Source organism: Xiphophorus couchianus, chromosome 15 (genome assembly GCF_001444195.1).
Source record: "Xiphophorus couchianus chromosome 15, X_couchianus-1.0, whole genome shotgun sequence".
NCBI lineage: Eukaryota > Metazoa > Chordata > Actinopteri > Cyprinodontiformes > Poeciliidae > Xiphophorus > Xiphophorus couchianus.
Genome location: NC_040242.1, coordinates 3,054,434 through 3,069,846, shown reverse-complemented (window position 1 = coordinate 3,069,846; position 15,413 = coordinate 3,054,434). Strand labels below are relative to the sequence as shown.

General features: G+C 39.6%; 1 protein-coding gene across 2 annotated transcripts; it reads right to left on the bottom strand.

The window, feature by feature from the left end:
- Positions 1-204: 204 nt before the first annotated feature.
- Positions 205-4,281, bottom strand: LOC114158754 (uncharacterized). Of its 2 annotated transcripts, XM_028040579.1 has the most exons (10): positions 3,912-4,281; positions 3,372-3,701; positions 2,975-3,241; positions 2,848-2,877; positions 2,728-2,802; positions 2,540-2,623; positions 2,418-2,446; positions 2,104-2,157; positions 1,801-1,866; positions 205-1,168 (listed from the first exon to the last, which is right to left on the bottom strand). In XM_028040579.1, exons 1-10 carry the CDS (start codon positions 3,982-3,984, stop codon positions 1,076-1,078), a joined length of 1,101 nt encoding a protein of 366 aa, XP_027896380.1. In that variant the 5' UTR covers positions 3,985-4,281; the 3' UTR covers positions 205-1,075. The 2 variants fall into 2 exon arrangements, with proteins under 2 accessions (XP_027896380.1, XP_027896379.1); XM_028040578.1 differs by having other exon boundaries at positions 2,728-2,877; positions 3,912-4,280.
- Between the last annotated feature and the right edge of the window lie 11,132 nt (positions 4,282-15,413).

Sequence of the window (15,413 nt, the reverse complement as noted above, 5' to 3'; positions counted from 1 at the left end):
GTTTTACACGTTAAATCTGAAAAGGAGACAACAGGAGCTTGACCCCTGCTTGATCTATCTTTTCTCATCCCTTTTTAAAATTAAACTGTTCTTCAGTTTATATGACAGCAGATTATATGTTGTATAAAAACTTTTCTTCATTGCATTTTATGGTTTATTTATCTTTTGTAAATTCTCCAGTCATACAAATTAATCAACAGAATTTTGTTGTCTTTATTAAACATATATGCAAATAAAATAAAAATGGAGAGCTTAATTTCCTCTTGAATTTTATGGACAAAAACAGCATCTAATATAAATCCCGAGGCATTAATACATACCCCTTCACATACAGTATAAATTTCATTCACATTTCACCAGCAAGTGGCATCACACAAACACGACGTAATAATTGAGCTTTATTATTTGGAAACCTGTAATTATTCTAGCAGAAAATAAAAGGACTTTTCTAAAAATCATAACAATCATCAGACCCGTATAAGGATCATCAGTAAATGATTGAATAATTCCAAATGAGATCCTGTGCAAACTTTAGCTCTCAAAACGTCTCTTTGCTGTTCTCACACATCTACTTCTCTAAGTTGGTGGTTTCTTTTAAGAAATATGACCACAAAAAAACAAAACTTGAGGGTTAGAGAGCCGTTCTCCTTTTTTGTCCAGCTTCAAAATCTCCCGCTGAAGATGGCTGTTATGACTTTTAGTTCCACATCTCAGTTACTCTGCTGGACGGAGTCATTTATGATACTAAAATACTAATTATATCGCATCCATTTTTCAGTCTCAAATAAAAATGAAAAATTTAAATATTAAACACTGAACCTGCAAAATAAAATTCCTGGTTTTCAGTTGGATATTGGAATTTAAAGCAAAAAACAAACATTGCAAAGCTCGGTTAATAAGTTATAGTAATTAACCATAGCACAGCTAAACAAGTGCAATATACAGTACATTATTTTCATTCTCTTATGCAGTTATCTATATTAATAATGAGGCATTTCCCTTTTTTAACAATGCACACCTGTAACAGCAAGTCTAACATTTAGCTCCTTCCTGGGACCTCAGACTGTTTGTTTGCCTATTTGATGGAAGCATAGAGGCTGCTGGGATCTACGGCGGGAGAGTTCACTGTGCTGTATGTCACAGCTTCACCTTCATCATCACCTTTAGCCTGCAGAAACAGAAAAGAAGCAGCAGCTCTGGTCAGACGTTTGCATACACCCATCATATTTATGTTGGCAATGAATTTCTAACCTAAAACAAGATCTACAAAAACTTTGAATAACAGGATAAAGACATTCACACATTCTAAATGTATACAGACATTGCATATACTTTTAGGTTAAATGGTCTCTTATGCAAGATGCACGTGGTTAAATATGCATCTTATTGTGTATTTGACCAAGTTCTTGGCAGAAATGGAAGCTTTCCTTAAAACGTTGGTTGGTTTTCTGCTTCAGACTCAACTTTTAAGCTCAGTTCTTAATTTTTAATAGAGATTAACTTGGGAAGGCCTTTCTAGGAGTGTTAAATTGGTCTAATTTAACTATTCCAGTACCAGTTCAGTGGATGTTTTGGACCACTGTAATGTTTGCAATGGAGATCTCAGAGCCTGTAGTTCAGAATGATTTCCCAAATTGTGTAAATCCACTTTTTCCTTCTCAGATTTTCACTGATTTACGAGGATTTTCCTGTTGTTCTGAGTAAAAGTCAATTTGACAAATAAACCTTTTTACGCTGGTTGAGGAACTACTAGGTTTGCTCAAACCTCACAAGTTAGAAACAAGAATAGCGACAGGTTACCCTGCTGCTGTTGGACTTCTTGGTGTAGCTGATGGAGGCGTAGGAGACTCCATTTTCTGGGTCAACCTGCAGAGAGTGAGAACCGCTCAGTAGCAAGGGATGCATGCAGACACACTACTTCTCCTAAACAGTGTGGCTTATGTCTCAAGATAGTTCTCTTGTCATTTCTTGTTTCACATTTTCCTTTTCCTGTTATGGAGCAGCTCACAGAAACTTCAGCTTTTTTTTTAAACAATCTTCTTCAACAAGCAGCATTTACACACATTTTAGTTATCTCTAATAACTAGAGAGGCTGTTATTTACCTGTTGCTGATTTTCAGATGCAGATTGAGTCTCTGCAGGTTTAAGAGTGACAGACTGTAGAAACATAGTCAGATTAATCTGGGTCAGTTTTTCAATATGTTATTTGAAATATTTTACAACCAAAGTGCAACTAAATTCATGCAGATGTCATATATCCTGAGGCAAGATTGCTGCTTTAATTCAATGCACACATTTGGATAAACAAAATAATAATCAGCTTCATACTTGTTTATCTGCTACAAACTTCCTATAATTCCTTTCTTTACATTTTGTAAAGTAAAACACATTTAAAACAAGAAAATTTTTAAACTCACGTCATTGGAAATCTGTTTAGCTTTGTGGCCTAAAAAATGAAAAAAGATTTCAGATTAGCCTCTTAAGTTTCTTCAGAAGTTAAATTCTGGTCAACTGAATGTCTTGGACTTAAAAAAATCACCTCTTGCTCTGTTTAACAGGATGAACAGAATTGTTATCAAGGCCACTAGAAGCACAGGTAGAGTGATGTACAACCACAGAAAAGCTTAAAAGGAAGAATGAAATGTCAATAAAATAAGTATTTAAAGAATCATTCTGAGGTTAATTTGTGATTAAAAGCAACAGTAAATGTGAACAAGTAAAACTTACTTTGTTCCCCATCTGGATCACGTGTTGGAGTGTTTGTACTTCTTATGGCTGATGTTCCATCTAGTTTAGTTGTAACTGTGGTTTCCTCAGTTGTTTGTATTTTGTCTGGTTTAGTTGTAACTGCCGATGTGGTTGTTGTTTTGTCTTTCTCTAAAAATGGAGCATAAGTCAACAATACTTCTTAGAAAAAAATTGTTTTATGTGATTAATATATTTACAAGAGACTTTTAACTTCATAATTTCTCACCTGATGGACGAGAGTTGAAGGTAAAAAGCTGAACTTTATTTTCTATCTTTACTTCACACTTGAACGTGTTAAACCTTGACTGGTAAAAGTGATGAGACGTCTGGAAGGCGACAGCAGCAGAGCAGGAAGACGATGATTCTGTTATTTCTTTGTTGTCTTTATCCAAAAGGTTACCATTATACAACCACTTCACTGAGTGTTTACATGGTTCATCTGTCACCACAGAGCAGTTTAATGTCATCTTGTTCTGGTCCTCATGTTCTGTCACTGAGGAGGATTTGAAAGAGAAAAGCAGAGTAACTATATGGTTACTTCAGTTTATGAAACCATTATGATTCTGCTGTCAGCAGGTTGTTGTCACTAAGAGCTGAAGATGAAAATATTGTATAATACTCACAGTGAACGAGAGAAAGACGAACCACAGCATCTGGACCAAACTGACCTTCTCCTGGTTTCTCAAACTGTCTGCAGTTGTACCGACCAACATCCTCAGCTGTGACTTTCTTTACAACCAGAGAACAGTTTGCAGAAACACTCAGTCTGTCTGATCTGGTAACCTTAACCTGCCCAAGATTAACTAACTCTACAGCTTGTCGACCTGCTTTACTGTAGACCCAGGATGTTGTGCCACAGTTACTGTGACCATCAATCACATTTTCACAGGACAAAGTGACGTCATCTCCAGCTCTGACAGTGTAGTAGAGAGACAGATCTCTGCTCAGAGCTCCTGATGACACAAAACCAGAAATATTCACATAAGAAATATAAATAAAGAATAACTGTAGAGACATTTTATATCTTCTAGAATCAGATTATCAACAGGAAGTTAAACTCAGGTACTTCCTTATGAAACTACCAACATGATGCATCGATGAAACAGTGATGTTAATGTTGAAATGAAGAGAATTTAATAAACAGTAGCTGTTCAGAGTCTCACCTGTAAACTGCAGGATGAAAAACAGAAACATTTTCCTCCACATAGGATCCTCCATGGCTGCTCTCTGCTTCATCGTCTCTCTGCTTCCTGAACCTCAGTGACAACTTGAGCTCTTAAACTTCTATATTTTTACTTCCTGTAGTTATTCAGGTTTTAACTTCGTCATGAAATCTGCAAGGCTTCACACCACAGCTGGTGGTGTAATGTAGAAATGTTGGGTCAGTTTCTGTGTCTTCATTTTGAATTCAGAATGAACTGCTGTGTTTAAGACACTGAAATGCTGCAAATTTACAACAAATTTAGATGATGAGACTCATCTAACGTAACATGATCTTATTGTGGATTAATGACAAAAATAATTGATTTAGGAAATATTGAACAAAATCTCCATATTAATGTGGCTGTAGAAGCAGCAGAGGTCTGAACGTGGCAAAAATGACTTCACTCTCTGTGGGTAACAGCAGCATCAAGCATTCATTTAGTGCATCTAAAGCTGTGACTGGTAATAGATTGATATTAAGTTTAAAACTAAATATGGTCTAAATTTTAAGATAAAAAATTTTATTGTTATCACCAAACATTTTGACAAATTATCTGTAAATTTATGATAAGGAGTTCTGCTTAACTCACCAACAGGTTAAGGTGGATCAAGTGTCACAACAACTAATAATGAATCAATTCTATAAATTAAAGACACGTCCACCTTAAATCAGATCAGTATATTAACAAAATGTCATTTCAGCTGCTTCACTCCATCTCTGACAACAAAGTGAGATCTTTGTTCAGCTGCTGCTGAGGAGATGAGAGAAAGTAAATCAGGAATATGCAGCTTTGTGTCACAATAATCAACATAAATGATTCATTTTCATCTTGAGATAATTTAAACAGATTTGAACATTTTCATTAAATCAGTTTAAAGATGATCCAACACAATCAGTAGATTTACTATACCTGTATTCATACCTGTAACATTTAGAATCAATAAGAAAAACATTTTAATCCATCTGAATTTAGCCATCAATAGTCTCTTGTTCTCAGTATTTATCTCTGGTAGAGATGGAGACTCTTATTACTGACCCACATGATGTCACTTCCTCATATTGACTGATGGTTACGGACTTCTTTAAAACTTAAGCTGGTTCAGATATGGTACAAATGCAGTCAGAGGCCAAAGCAAAATCATTTATAGACTTTAAAACTGAACTGATTATAGAGAAAGGTCAGAAGGTTAAAGGATTAAAGAAAAATAAAGTTGCCCCTCCTTTTTAACAGGAAAATAATTGACCAGTAAATGTAAAGAGACAACAGCAGCAGGTGAGATCATTAAGGTTTCTGAAGGTGAGGTGCTAAAAAGAGGAAGATGATGAATGTGTGAAAGTTACAGTTCAGATATGTGACAAGGTTAAGATGTGTTGCTGATCTCAGAGCTTTCAATTCCTCAAGGTTCCACTGAAAAGTTTATTTCTGTGAACTAAAGAGAAAGTTTTCTTAGACTGTGGCTAAAGAGCTAAGAAGGTTTTAACTGTTAAAGATGAGCAAATAAAAAGTGGTTAAAACTCTGATGAGAACATCAGAGTTATTAGAGTCATATAACAAAAAATGAAACAAACTAAAACAAGATGTTTCTCAAAATGGTTAAGACTAGCCGACCAGATTTTACCAATAGATATTATCTAATTGGGCTGCACAGTGGCGCAGTTGGTAGCACTGTTGCCTTGCAGCAAGAAGGTCCTGGTTTCGATTCCCGGCCCGGGGTCCTCTTTCTGCATGGAGTTTGCATGTTCTCCCTGTGCATGCGTGGGTTCTCTCCGGGTACGCCGGCTTCCTCCCACAGTCCAAAAATGTGACTGTTAGGTCAATTGGTCTATCTAAATTCTCCCTAGGTGTGAGAGTGTGTGTGCATGGTTGTGTGTCCTGTATGTCTCTGTGTTACACTGCGACAGACTGGCGACCTGTCCAGGGTGACCCCGCCTCTCGCCTAGAACGTAGCTGGAGAGGCACCGGCAACCCTCCCGACCCCGTTAGGCACAAGGGTGAACATAAAATGGATGGATGGATATTATTTAATGTCTCCACTAATAACAAGCCACTCAAACCTCTCAATATTCATATCTGACAAATGATGTTAATAACTGACTGAACCTGCTGCAGGCAGAGAGACCAGCTGTGGGTCTGTTAGCACATCAGAGAAGGAAGAATGAAGTCACACATTTAAACTGTTTTATTATTTTTAATTTGGCTCTCTGAGCATGGAAACCGCTGCAGAAATAGTGTTTAATTTCCATGGGATGATTTGATCAGCTGACATGTTTAAACGGATTTATAATTTATATAAAAAAACAATGACTTCAGTGCATTGAAAGATGCTGCATTTAAAAATATAGTTTTAATGGGTGTTCAGTGAACGTCTGACACTTGTCAGCATGAGATTATGTAAATAAACCTTAAATCTGAACACAGTGAATAAAGCAGATCTATGATCTGTAGCTCTATAGAAATGTTTAGTGTCTTCCTACCTGTGAGCTGCAGGATGATGAAGAAAAAGCCTTGAATCCAGGGGAGTTGAGCCATTGTGCGTCTGTTGCTCTCAGAACTGACTGACTGCCTCCTGAACACAGATAAAGATTCTACTTCCTGATTCTCACGACTTCCTCATTCTGACTGATGGAGGCTCATCGCTTTATTTGGTCAAATCATCTGGTCCATCATAGTTAGCATATTATTTTACTTTTAAAATAGATATGCTGGTTTCCAGTTTGGGGGCTGCACAGTGGCGCAGTTGGTAGCACTGTTGCCTTGCAGCAAGAAGGTCCTGGGTTCGATTCCCGGCCCAGGGTCTTTCTGCACGGAGTTTGCATGTTCTCCCTGTGCATGGCGGGTTCTCTCCGGGTTCTCCGGCTTCCTCCCACAGTCCAAAAACATGACTGTTAGGTCAATTGGTCTCTCTAAATTCTCCCTAGGTGTGAGAGTGTGTGTGCATGGTTGTGTGTCCTGTATGTCTCTGTGTTGCCCTGCGACAGACTGGCGACCTGTCCAGGTGAATCCTGCCTCTCGCCTAGAACGTAGCTGGAGATAGGCACCAACACCCCTCCTGATCGCTCTAAGGGACGAGGGCGTACAGAAAATGGGTTTCCAGTTTGATCTCTGAATAGTTTTTCTGTGAAATGATGAGGAAGTGTTTGTTGTAGTGAAAAGCAGCAGCAGAGCTCTGAGTTTTGAACCCACAATAACCACATAAATACACGTGGTTAGAACGTTGATGGGAACATTTTATTAAACCATCAACTCAGTTTATTTTAAACCTGCAGCTACAGAGCAACACATTTACAGAGTCATATTTTACTGTTTATGGGCATTACACTTCCTGGACACCTAACTGGTAAAATGGTGATTATCTTTAAGGATATGGAAAAACCTGCATACAAATTAATCATTTTAAGGCAATAAACTAAAAAAGTACAGTTGTCAGAAAAGACATTTTCAGTGAGGATAAAATCAGAAACTTTGAATCCTCATTTGAGCTGCAGCTCAGTAAAACACAAAAATGACAGCCAAACCCATCTGATTTCTGATTGGATGTCTTAAATTATGATTGACATTGACATAAATGATTGCCATTTTGAGGAGATTTAAGTAATTGAAATAGCTAAAATCAGTTTAAAGATTATCCAACACAATCAAAGGAAGAACTATAACTTCATCCTTACCTGTAACTGTTCAATAATAAAACATTTTAATCCAGCTCATTTCTGACCAGCAGCAGGCGAGGCGGTGAAGAGTCTAATCCAAGGACACAACGAGAGTCGAACTCAGAGGGCATCCCACTGGGAAACTGTGGGAAGAACTCCTCGTTTGTTTAAAGGGAAAATATTGATTAATAAATGTTCAGAGTGAACAGCATCATTTGCCCTGTGTCCTTTAAAGGGCAAAGGGTGAGATCAGTATGTTTTCTGACAGTGAGGTGTTAACCAGAGAAAGATCACGAATGTGTGAAAATTACACTTAGATATGTGTGAACACCCCGGTCAGTTTCTCACCTCCCTGAAGAAGTTAAGATGTGTAGCTGATCTCAGACCCTTTATTGGTTCATGGTTCCACTGAATGGTTTATTTCTGAGAAGAAAAGAGGAAGTTTTTTGTGAGAATGTGGCTAACGAGCTCTGAAGGTTTTAACTGTTAAAAATGAGATGGTTAAAACACTGATGAGCACATGGAAACCATTTTGTTTCCTGTAAACTGAAATATGGTTAAAGAAGCTGCATTTAAGAAAGAACTGAATAAAACTATGTACTCATACATGTCTGGTTATCACATGGTGCCCAAAGTGGGTCCTGCAGGCCCGGCATCCTGCATGTTTTAGTTCTCTCCCTGCTGGTAACAATAACCTTTTCAGCATGTTAATGTTCTTCTTATAGCTTCTAATGAACCATCATTTGATCCAGGTGAGTTAAACCAGGGAGAAAACTAAAACATGCAGGATGCCGGGCCTCCAGGACCCACTTTGGGCCCCACTGGTTTATGACATGAAACACAATGCAAGATGACTAAAAAAAGAAAGAAAAATCAACATGTGATTATTTTTAGATTACATTAATGTTGTAAATAGATGCATTTTCTCTTTTGTTAGGGTCTATTAGAGACTCTGATATTTAAGCTGAAGAATCCAGGAGATCTGATTGGAGTCAGTGATGAAAAGTCCAGTTTTATGGATCCATCACAGTTACCATTTCCTTTTACTTTTTAAGATGTGCTGGTTTCCAGTTTGATATCTGCCATGTTTTTCTGTTAGATGATGAGGAAGTGAACAGCAGCAGCAGCAGAGCTCTGAGGTTTTAACCCACAATAACCACATAAATACACTTTATTAGAACGTTGATGGGAACATTTTATTCACTAATCAACTCAGTTTATTTTAAACCTGCAGCTACAGAGCAACACATTTACAGAATCATATTTTACCTGAAACTCAGTAGAACCAGGTCTGACAGCCAAACCCTTCTGTTCTCTGATTGGATAGTTGAATTTGTGATTGACATGACATTGACCAATCAGCTGAGATTGGTCAATGTTTTGGACCTGCAGCTTTAAAATTCATGTAAGTTAAGTTAATTATCTCAATGCAAAGTTTTACTAGCAACTTTTTGATTTGTAAACAGAGATTAAGATTAAATGTGGAACTGGTGTAATTATTTCATTATTTTTTATTTTTGCTCTTATTTAAACTTAAATTAACTTTAGATGCACAAACTGTCGTGTTCTGTGTTTTCTGTGTGTTAATTTCGAGTTTTCAGTGTCTCCGTGTTGTCCTGTTCTCCCCTTGATTAGTCCCCAGGTGTTTCTTGTTCCCTGATTACCCCCAGTGTATTTAGTGTCACCTGTGTGTCAGTTCTTTGTCGGGTCCTTGTCTAATGTGCATCCTGTCATTCGTGTTGTCCATTCGTGTTAACGGTTGTTACCGGCGTTGAGCCCTCGGACGTGCTGCCCGTTGATTGGACTGTGTTGTCTTTATTAAAATCAATCATTCATCTTACCTGGGTCTGCTGCGTCTGCCTCACCACCTCAACACCACCAACTCATGACAGAAGGACCCGACCAGAACGACGTGAGGAAGCAGCTTCATGGCTCATGGTACCAGGAGGTACGGATCCAGCAGCAGTTGGAGTTGGCTCAGAGGGATCTCTACAGGGACGTAGAGATCCTGCCATCTCCGCTGCTGCTGGAGGAAATGGGGCTGGATTCTGTTGTTGCGCAACACCCCCCCCCTCCTTTCTGTCTCTACTCTCTCACTCTCGTACTTCCTCTTCTGAGAGGGGAGATGTGCTACCAGCTCTCCGTCTAACGGGTCCGTTGAGTTTCCTAAATCTGCTGGGATTTACCCTGTCCAGAACTGAAGTAAACTCTGTTTAAGCTGGTTTCGAGAAACGATTCGCCTGGTTATCTGACGGCCTACATCCAGGTGTCCCACCCTTCTTCCCCCTGTGAATTAGCCAGACTGAGCAGCCTACAGCCAACTAGTTTCACAGAGCACACCTGTTAACGGTCGCTCGTTCTCTATTTTACAACTTGCATTTGTTATTGAACCAGGTAGGTTTTAGTGACTCGGTCGAGTCCCAAGAATGATGTTTTACATATGGGCTACCAGCAACCTAAAAACATTTTCCACCTCTTCCTCTCCAGAATCAAACATCACAGCTATTTTACAACCATCAAAGAACTTTAAGGTGACTCATTAACTGAATGTCCACAACATCTTTTAGATTTTCTTTATGCTAAATATTTTATTAGTAAGGCATTTTTGCAAGGGTCAGTACAGCTTAATTCAGTAGCAGAAATAATCAAATAAGTAAAATCAATCATCTAGTCTATCTTTCCCTACTGCTGACACTGAGAACTAAAAAAGGAACCTTAGAGCGAGACGGACGGAGTTTGGCGCCTCGAACCCCAGACCTGGCTTGATGATGAAGAAGGTGTGGCAGCAGGAGGAGGAAGTTGATCGACGAAGGCAGGGATCTCTGTAGGTCCGATGAACTTCTTCTCCGCATGGATGGTGAGGTCACACAGGACTTGGTGCTGGCAGGAAAAAAGGCACCAGTTCTTCTTCCTTGTCTTTGTCTTCATCTTTGTCTTTGGGGTCAGAACCCAGCCGATGAGAGAAGTGCGATTCGAAGCCACAGATTGTGGGCCAGACGGGTTGGTCTCCATGAGCGGGACAGTCTTCGGCTCCGTGGCTCCGGCTCTTCTTCAGCTGCAGAGTTCTTTGTCCATCTCGATCTTGGCTCGAAGCTGCCCGGAGGATCCAACGAAAGGTTCCTCTTTTGCACCCACCTTTTATAGGGTTTATCCACCCCCCTGGTGCGCCTGCTGTCTGCTTAGACAGATGATCTCATATCCATCACTGTCTTACAGACATTTCCTGATGTCTGAGCCAATGTCTCAGGGCTGCTCAACCTCCTGTTTCCATATAAGGTGCTGATCATCTCTGCTCTCCTGTTAGTTCCCCTTTTTCCCTTAGCCTGTCACCTTTCACCTACCATCTACCTCCAACATATCAGTGATGTTTAATTGCAGTTTTATAACCTTTTACACCATTTCAAGTTCAATGTCAAAATCACATTTATATCACATTTATTTTTTTTAGCTTCTCTGATTTAGCATTCATTTATAATTTTATAACCATAACTTATTAATTATTCTTATTATAATCTTAATGTGAGTTATTACAGATGTTTTCTGAAAAGAAACCAAGAATAATCTATTATTCTAATTATTTGATACCAAAGTTACATTTGCTTGTTTTTCTTATAAGTGTTCTCACAAATATAAGTGTAAGTATTATTACAAGTAAATCAATATTAATATAAGTATTTTACTTTGAATCTTATCAAATTACTCAAAATGTTTAGATTTAATTTTTTAAAACTTTCATGCTTTAAAATAGTCTCAGCTATTTTTATAAATCTGCAGGCTGGAAACTTCCTCTTTTTCCAGGAAACCTGCTTTTCCTGTTTAATGACTCTCTCTGACTGACTATGATTTCTTATGATTAGATAGAAAAAAGTAGAATTAAAGCAAAGTTTGCATGAGACAAAAACAACACACACAACCAGATTTATTTTATTGACACTTAAGTCTAATGTTGGGCCTTGATGTCACTTGAGTGATTCATTATAAAGATAACTTTATTTATTATTACTGTTAAACTAACTTTATTGACACTTAAGTCTACTGCTGGGCCTTGATGTCACTTGAGTGATTCATTTTAAAGATAACTTTATTTATTATTACTGTTAAACTAAAATCTCCAGCATGGGGAAGTGGGATGAGCTCGGATTTTCTTGACAATTCGGACTATGATCTATGGAGGAACCAATGTCATACCCCACCAGTCACCACTCCAGAGCCCCCCGGATTTGGTCCCCGCCGTTACCTTCGCCCGGGATGACAGCGACGTGAGCCGCTGGTGGAGCCGGCCCCTCGTCGTTTTCCGGAAGACAGCGACGTGAGCCGCCGGCGGACCCGGCCCCTCGTCGCTTTCCGGAACCGCCACCTCCTCTGCCGGCCCCGAGGCTTCGCTCCGGCTCACCTCCGCTGCCGGCTCCGAGGCTTAGCTCCGGCTCACCTCAGCTGCCGGCTCCGAGGCTTCGCTCTGTCATTCCTCCGCCGCCGGTCGAAGGCTTCGCTCCGTCATTCCTCCGCCGCCGGTCGAAGGGTTCGCTCTGTCATTCCTCCGCCGCCGGTCCAAGGGTTCGCTCCGGCATTCCTCCACCGCGGGCCCCGAGGCTTGGCTCCGGCTCACCTCCGCTCCGGCCCCGAGGCTTGGCTCCGGCTCACCTCCGCCGCCGGCCCTGAGGCCTCGCTCCGGCTCACCTCCGCTGCCGGCTCCGAGGCTCCTCTCTGGACTTCCTCCGCTGCCAGCTCCAAGGGTCCGCTCCGGACCACTTCCGCCTCTCAGCGTTCCTCCCGAGACCCCGACTCTCTGCGTTCCTCCCGAGACCCCGACTCTCTGCGTTCCTCCCGAGACCCCGACTCTCTGCGTTTCTCCCGAGACACTGACTCTCTGCGTTCCTTGCCGCCTCTGGGCGGCCCGGGACTCCTCGTCGTCGCCTCCGGCACCGCGGACGGCCACCGGACCACCTCCGTGGTTGCCGCCTCCAGTGCCGCTGTTGGCCGCAGGACCACCTCCATGGTTCCCGCCTCCAGTGCCGCTGTTGGCCGCCGGACCACCTCCGTGGTTCCCGCCTCCTTTGCCTCCGCCCACCCTGTGGGTAGTTTTTTGTTTGTTTTTGGACTCTTGGCCCTTCCTGTGCCTCCACCCTCTCCGTTGGGTAGTTTTCTGTTGTTGTTTTGGACTCTGGCCCCCCGTCCAGCGCCCCTCCGCCCACCCTTGTTGTGTTTTTTTTTGTTTGTTTTTTGGGCGTCTGGTAGCCGCCTTTGAGGAGGGGGTACTGTCGTGTTCTGTGTTTTCTGTGTGTTAATTTCGAGTTTTCAGTGTCTCTGTGTCTCCGTGTTGTCCTTTTATATAGAATGGATTTTTTACATGCACGTATTTCCATTTACACAGGTACAAAACAGAAATTGACATTTTATCCCAAAAGATTTCAAATGTAATTAAAGCCGCAAGCGGCGTCAGTTGGCCCTAGCAGCTCAGAGCCTCTCCGGCCTATTGGCCACCGCGGGGGTTAGTTCCCGCGCCCGTCTGCCAGGTGATACACATTGATGCGTTTGGCAGCACTTCCCGACGACACACAAAAAATCTGGTGCAGATTGGCCGATGTAGTGAGGAGATACAGCTGATGGATTAAACTAGGGGGCGCAGTGGAGTCAAATTACAATTCAGTGCTATTGGGCTCCTTAGAGGTTCACAAGAGTCAATCATAAAATATTACGTGGAAATAAGATGATGCATGTATGATTTAGAGATGACCGTATCTGTTTCTCCGTCGATCACTTTGTCATTGGTGGAATCACGCTGACCCCTATTGACAATATGGACCAGCTGTATTTTGGTATTAATAAATAAAATTTATGAATTCAACTCACTGACTCTTCTTCAACATCATAGATCAAGAACTCAGCATGGAGAAGGATAATTCTCCACACTGTTCAGTTACTGCTTTACTCATCAGGATGACATAATTAATTCATGACGCTCTGCAGCACAAACCAGGAAAAAATTCATTTTTTTGAATTACCTATTAACAAAATTGATATTTTACTAATATTTTTATGTTAATATACACCACAGTTGAATTCCAACATCAATGATAAAAAAATCTTGCAGAAGGTAACCAAAGTAGGTAGCGCCCCCTTGTGTTCAATATGAATATTTTTGAAACAGAAACAAAACTTTGAGCAGTTTTACAGCAACTGAGAAAATACAGAAAAAAAAATCCATTTAAATAAATTAAAAAACAACTTCAAAATGATAGAAAATACACCTTAAAAATAAACTGATGTTAATAAATCAAGCAAGGATGTAGTACATTTAAACTGACAATAGGTGACAGTAGTGATGCTGTTTTTTTATTTAAATGTGCAAACAGAAAAAATTATCACAGGACAGCATAGATTTTTAAACGGGTAATGATGTATTTTCCCTCATTGCAGTTTCATAATGCAATGGGGAAACGTTGTTACCTTAAGTTGTTATCAAGTCACTAATAAATGATTTAAAACAGAAAGAAAATCTCTAGAAAATGAATTTAAAAAGAAAAAGTAACACAATAAATTACAGTAAAGAGAATCAAATAACAGTTTGGGACTGAATATATTGAGGACTGGGTAATATTCATGAGTGGATTTTGACATAAACCAAACAGTCTCAAGGGTTTTTACAGTTCATCTTCTTCATCATCACCACTCTGCAAATAAAAAACAAACATTTCTTTTGAGATAAAACCATTTTGTTGACAATGAATGAAGGAGAAAATGAACATCAGGCAACGACAATATAAACAAAGGACCTTAAAGGAAACCCAGCTTTATCTGACAAATATCCTCAAAGATAAACATTTATACAAAATTTAACAAAAAAAATGCTTGTCCACAAAAACATGCATAAATCATTGAATATCCAAGTTTAACTTACTTTGTTTCTTACAGTCCATGTTTTGTTTCCTAAAACAAAAAAAGGATGGTAAATTTTAAGTGAATTGTCAGTGAAATCTGTCAGATCTTTAGTATTTACCTTTGATTCTTATCCAGATGTGAACGACCAGAACAGTTCCTGAAAGTGCCACTAAACCCAGAGAGAAGATGATGATCTTTATTCCTGAAAATAAAAAACAAATATCAGTTTACTGTCACTTCATATTTCACATTTGTTAATTTTCACATCATCAAACTCTAAAAAGAAATCTAAAATAGTCCACATCATTAATTCCAGTGATTTCTGATAGAACAGTTTGCAGCAATGATATTAGGTTTAAAATCAAACTAAGATGCAGAATCTTCACATGTAAACGAGCAGAAAACCTTAAAATAACTTAATATGTTGTCATATGGTTATTTCAGTAAATATATCATTTGGGGCGCATAAAATTTCCTGTTTCTAGTGTCTCCGGCCTACAAAAGCTTGATACTAACATTGTCCCTCCAGAAACTCTTCCTCTCTCCTTTTGCATGTTTTTTTGGTTTTGCTTCCAACGGATCCATCAATACAAAATCATTTGGATTTGGTTTGATAACCATACAAGAGATTGGGTCATTAAAAACTATTTGATAATAATGAGTCAGGGAACTTTCCCCCCAAACATTTACTCCATGCAGTTTGAGTGACAAACACATAGACAGAAATAAATAAACTTACAACCTTAAGTTTCACAGTAACATGCAACATCATTACCTTCATTGGACAAAGAATTTCTCGTAGGCAAAACTGATGTGGCATCTTCAGCTTTTCTTGTTGGGTTACATGTAGTTGTACCTGCACACAAACAAAACCAAGAAGTTTTTAGGTTTATGTTTTCACTCTGCATGAAAAAAATAATACATGCAAACCCAA

Bases quoted from the DNA above. Each gene is read 5' to 3' on its own strand.
- LOC114158754 (XM_028040578.1), bottom strand. From the start codon at position 3,984: ATGAAGCAGAGAGCAGCCATGGAGGATCCTATGTGGAGGAAAATGTTT. The intron at 2,624-2,727 runs GTAAGTTTTACT...CTTCCTTTTAAG, and splicing joins TGATCCAGATGGGGAACAAA to CTTTTCTGTGGTTGTACATC. The intron at 2,158-2,417 runs GTGAGTTTAAAA...ATGTTTCTACAG, and splicing joins CTAAACAGATTTCCAATGAC to TCTGTCACTCTTAAACCTGC.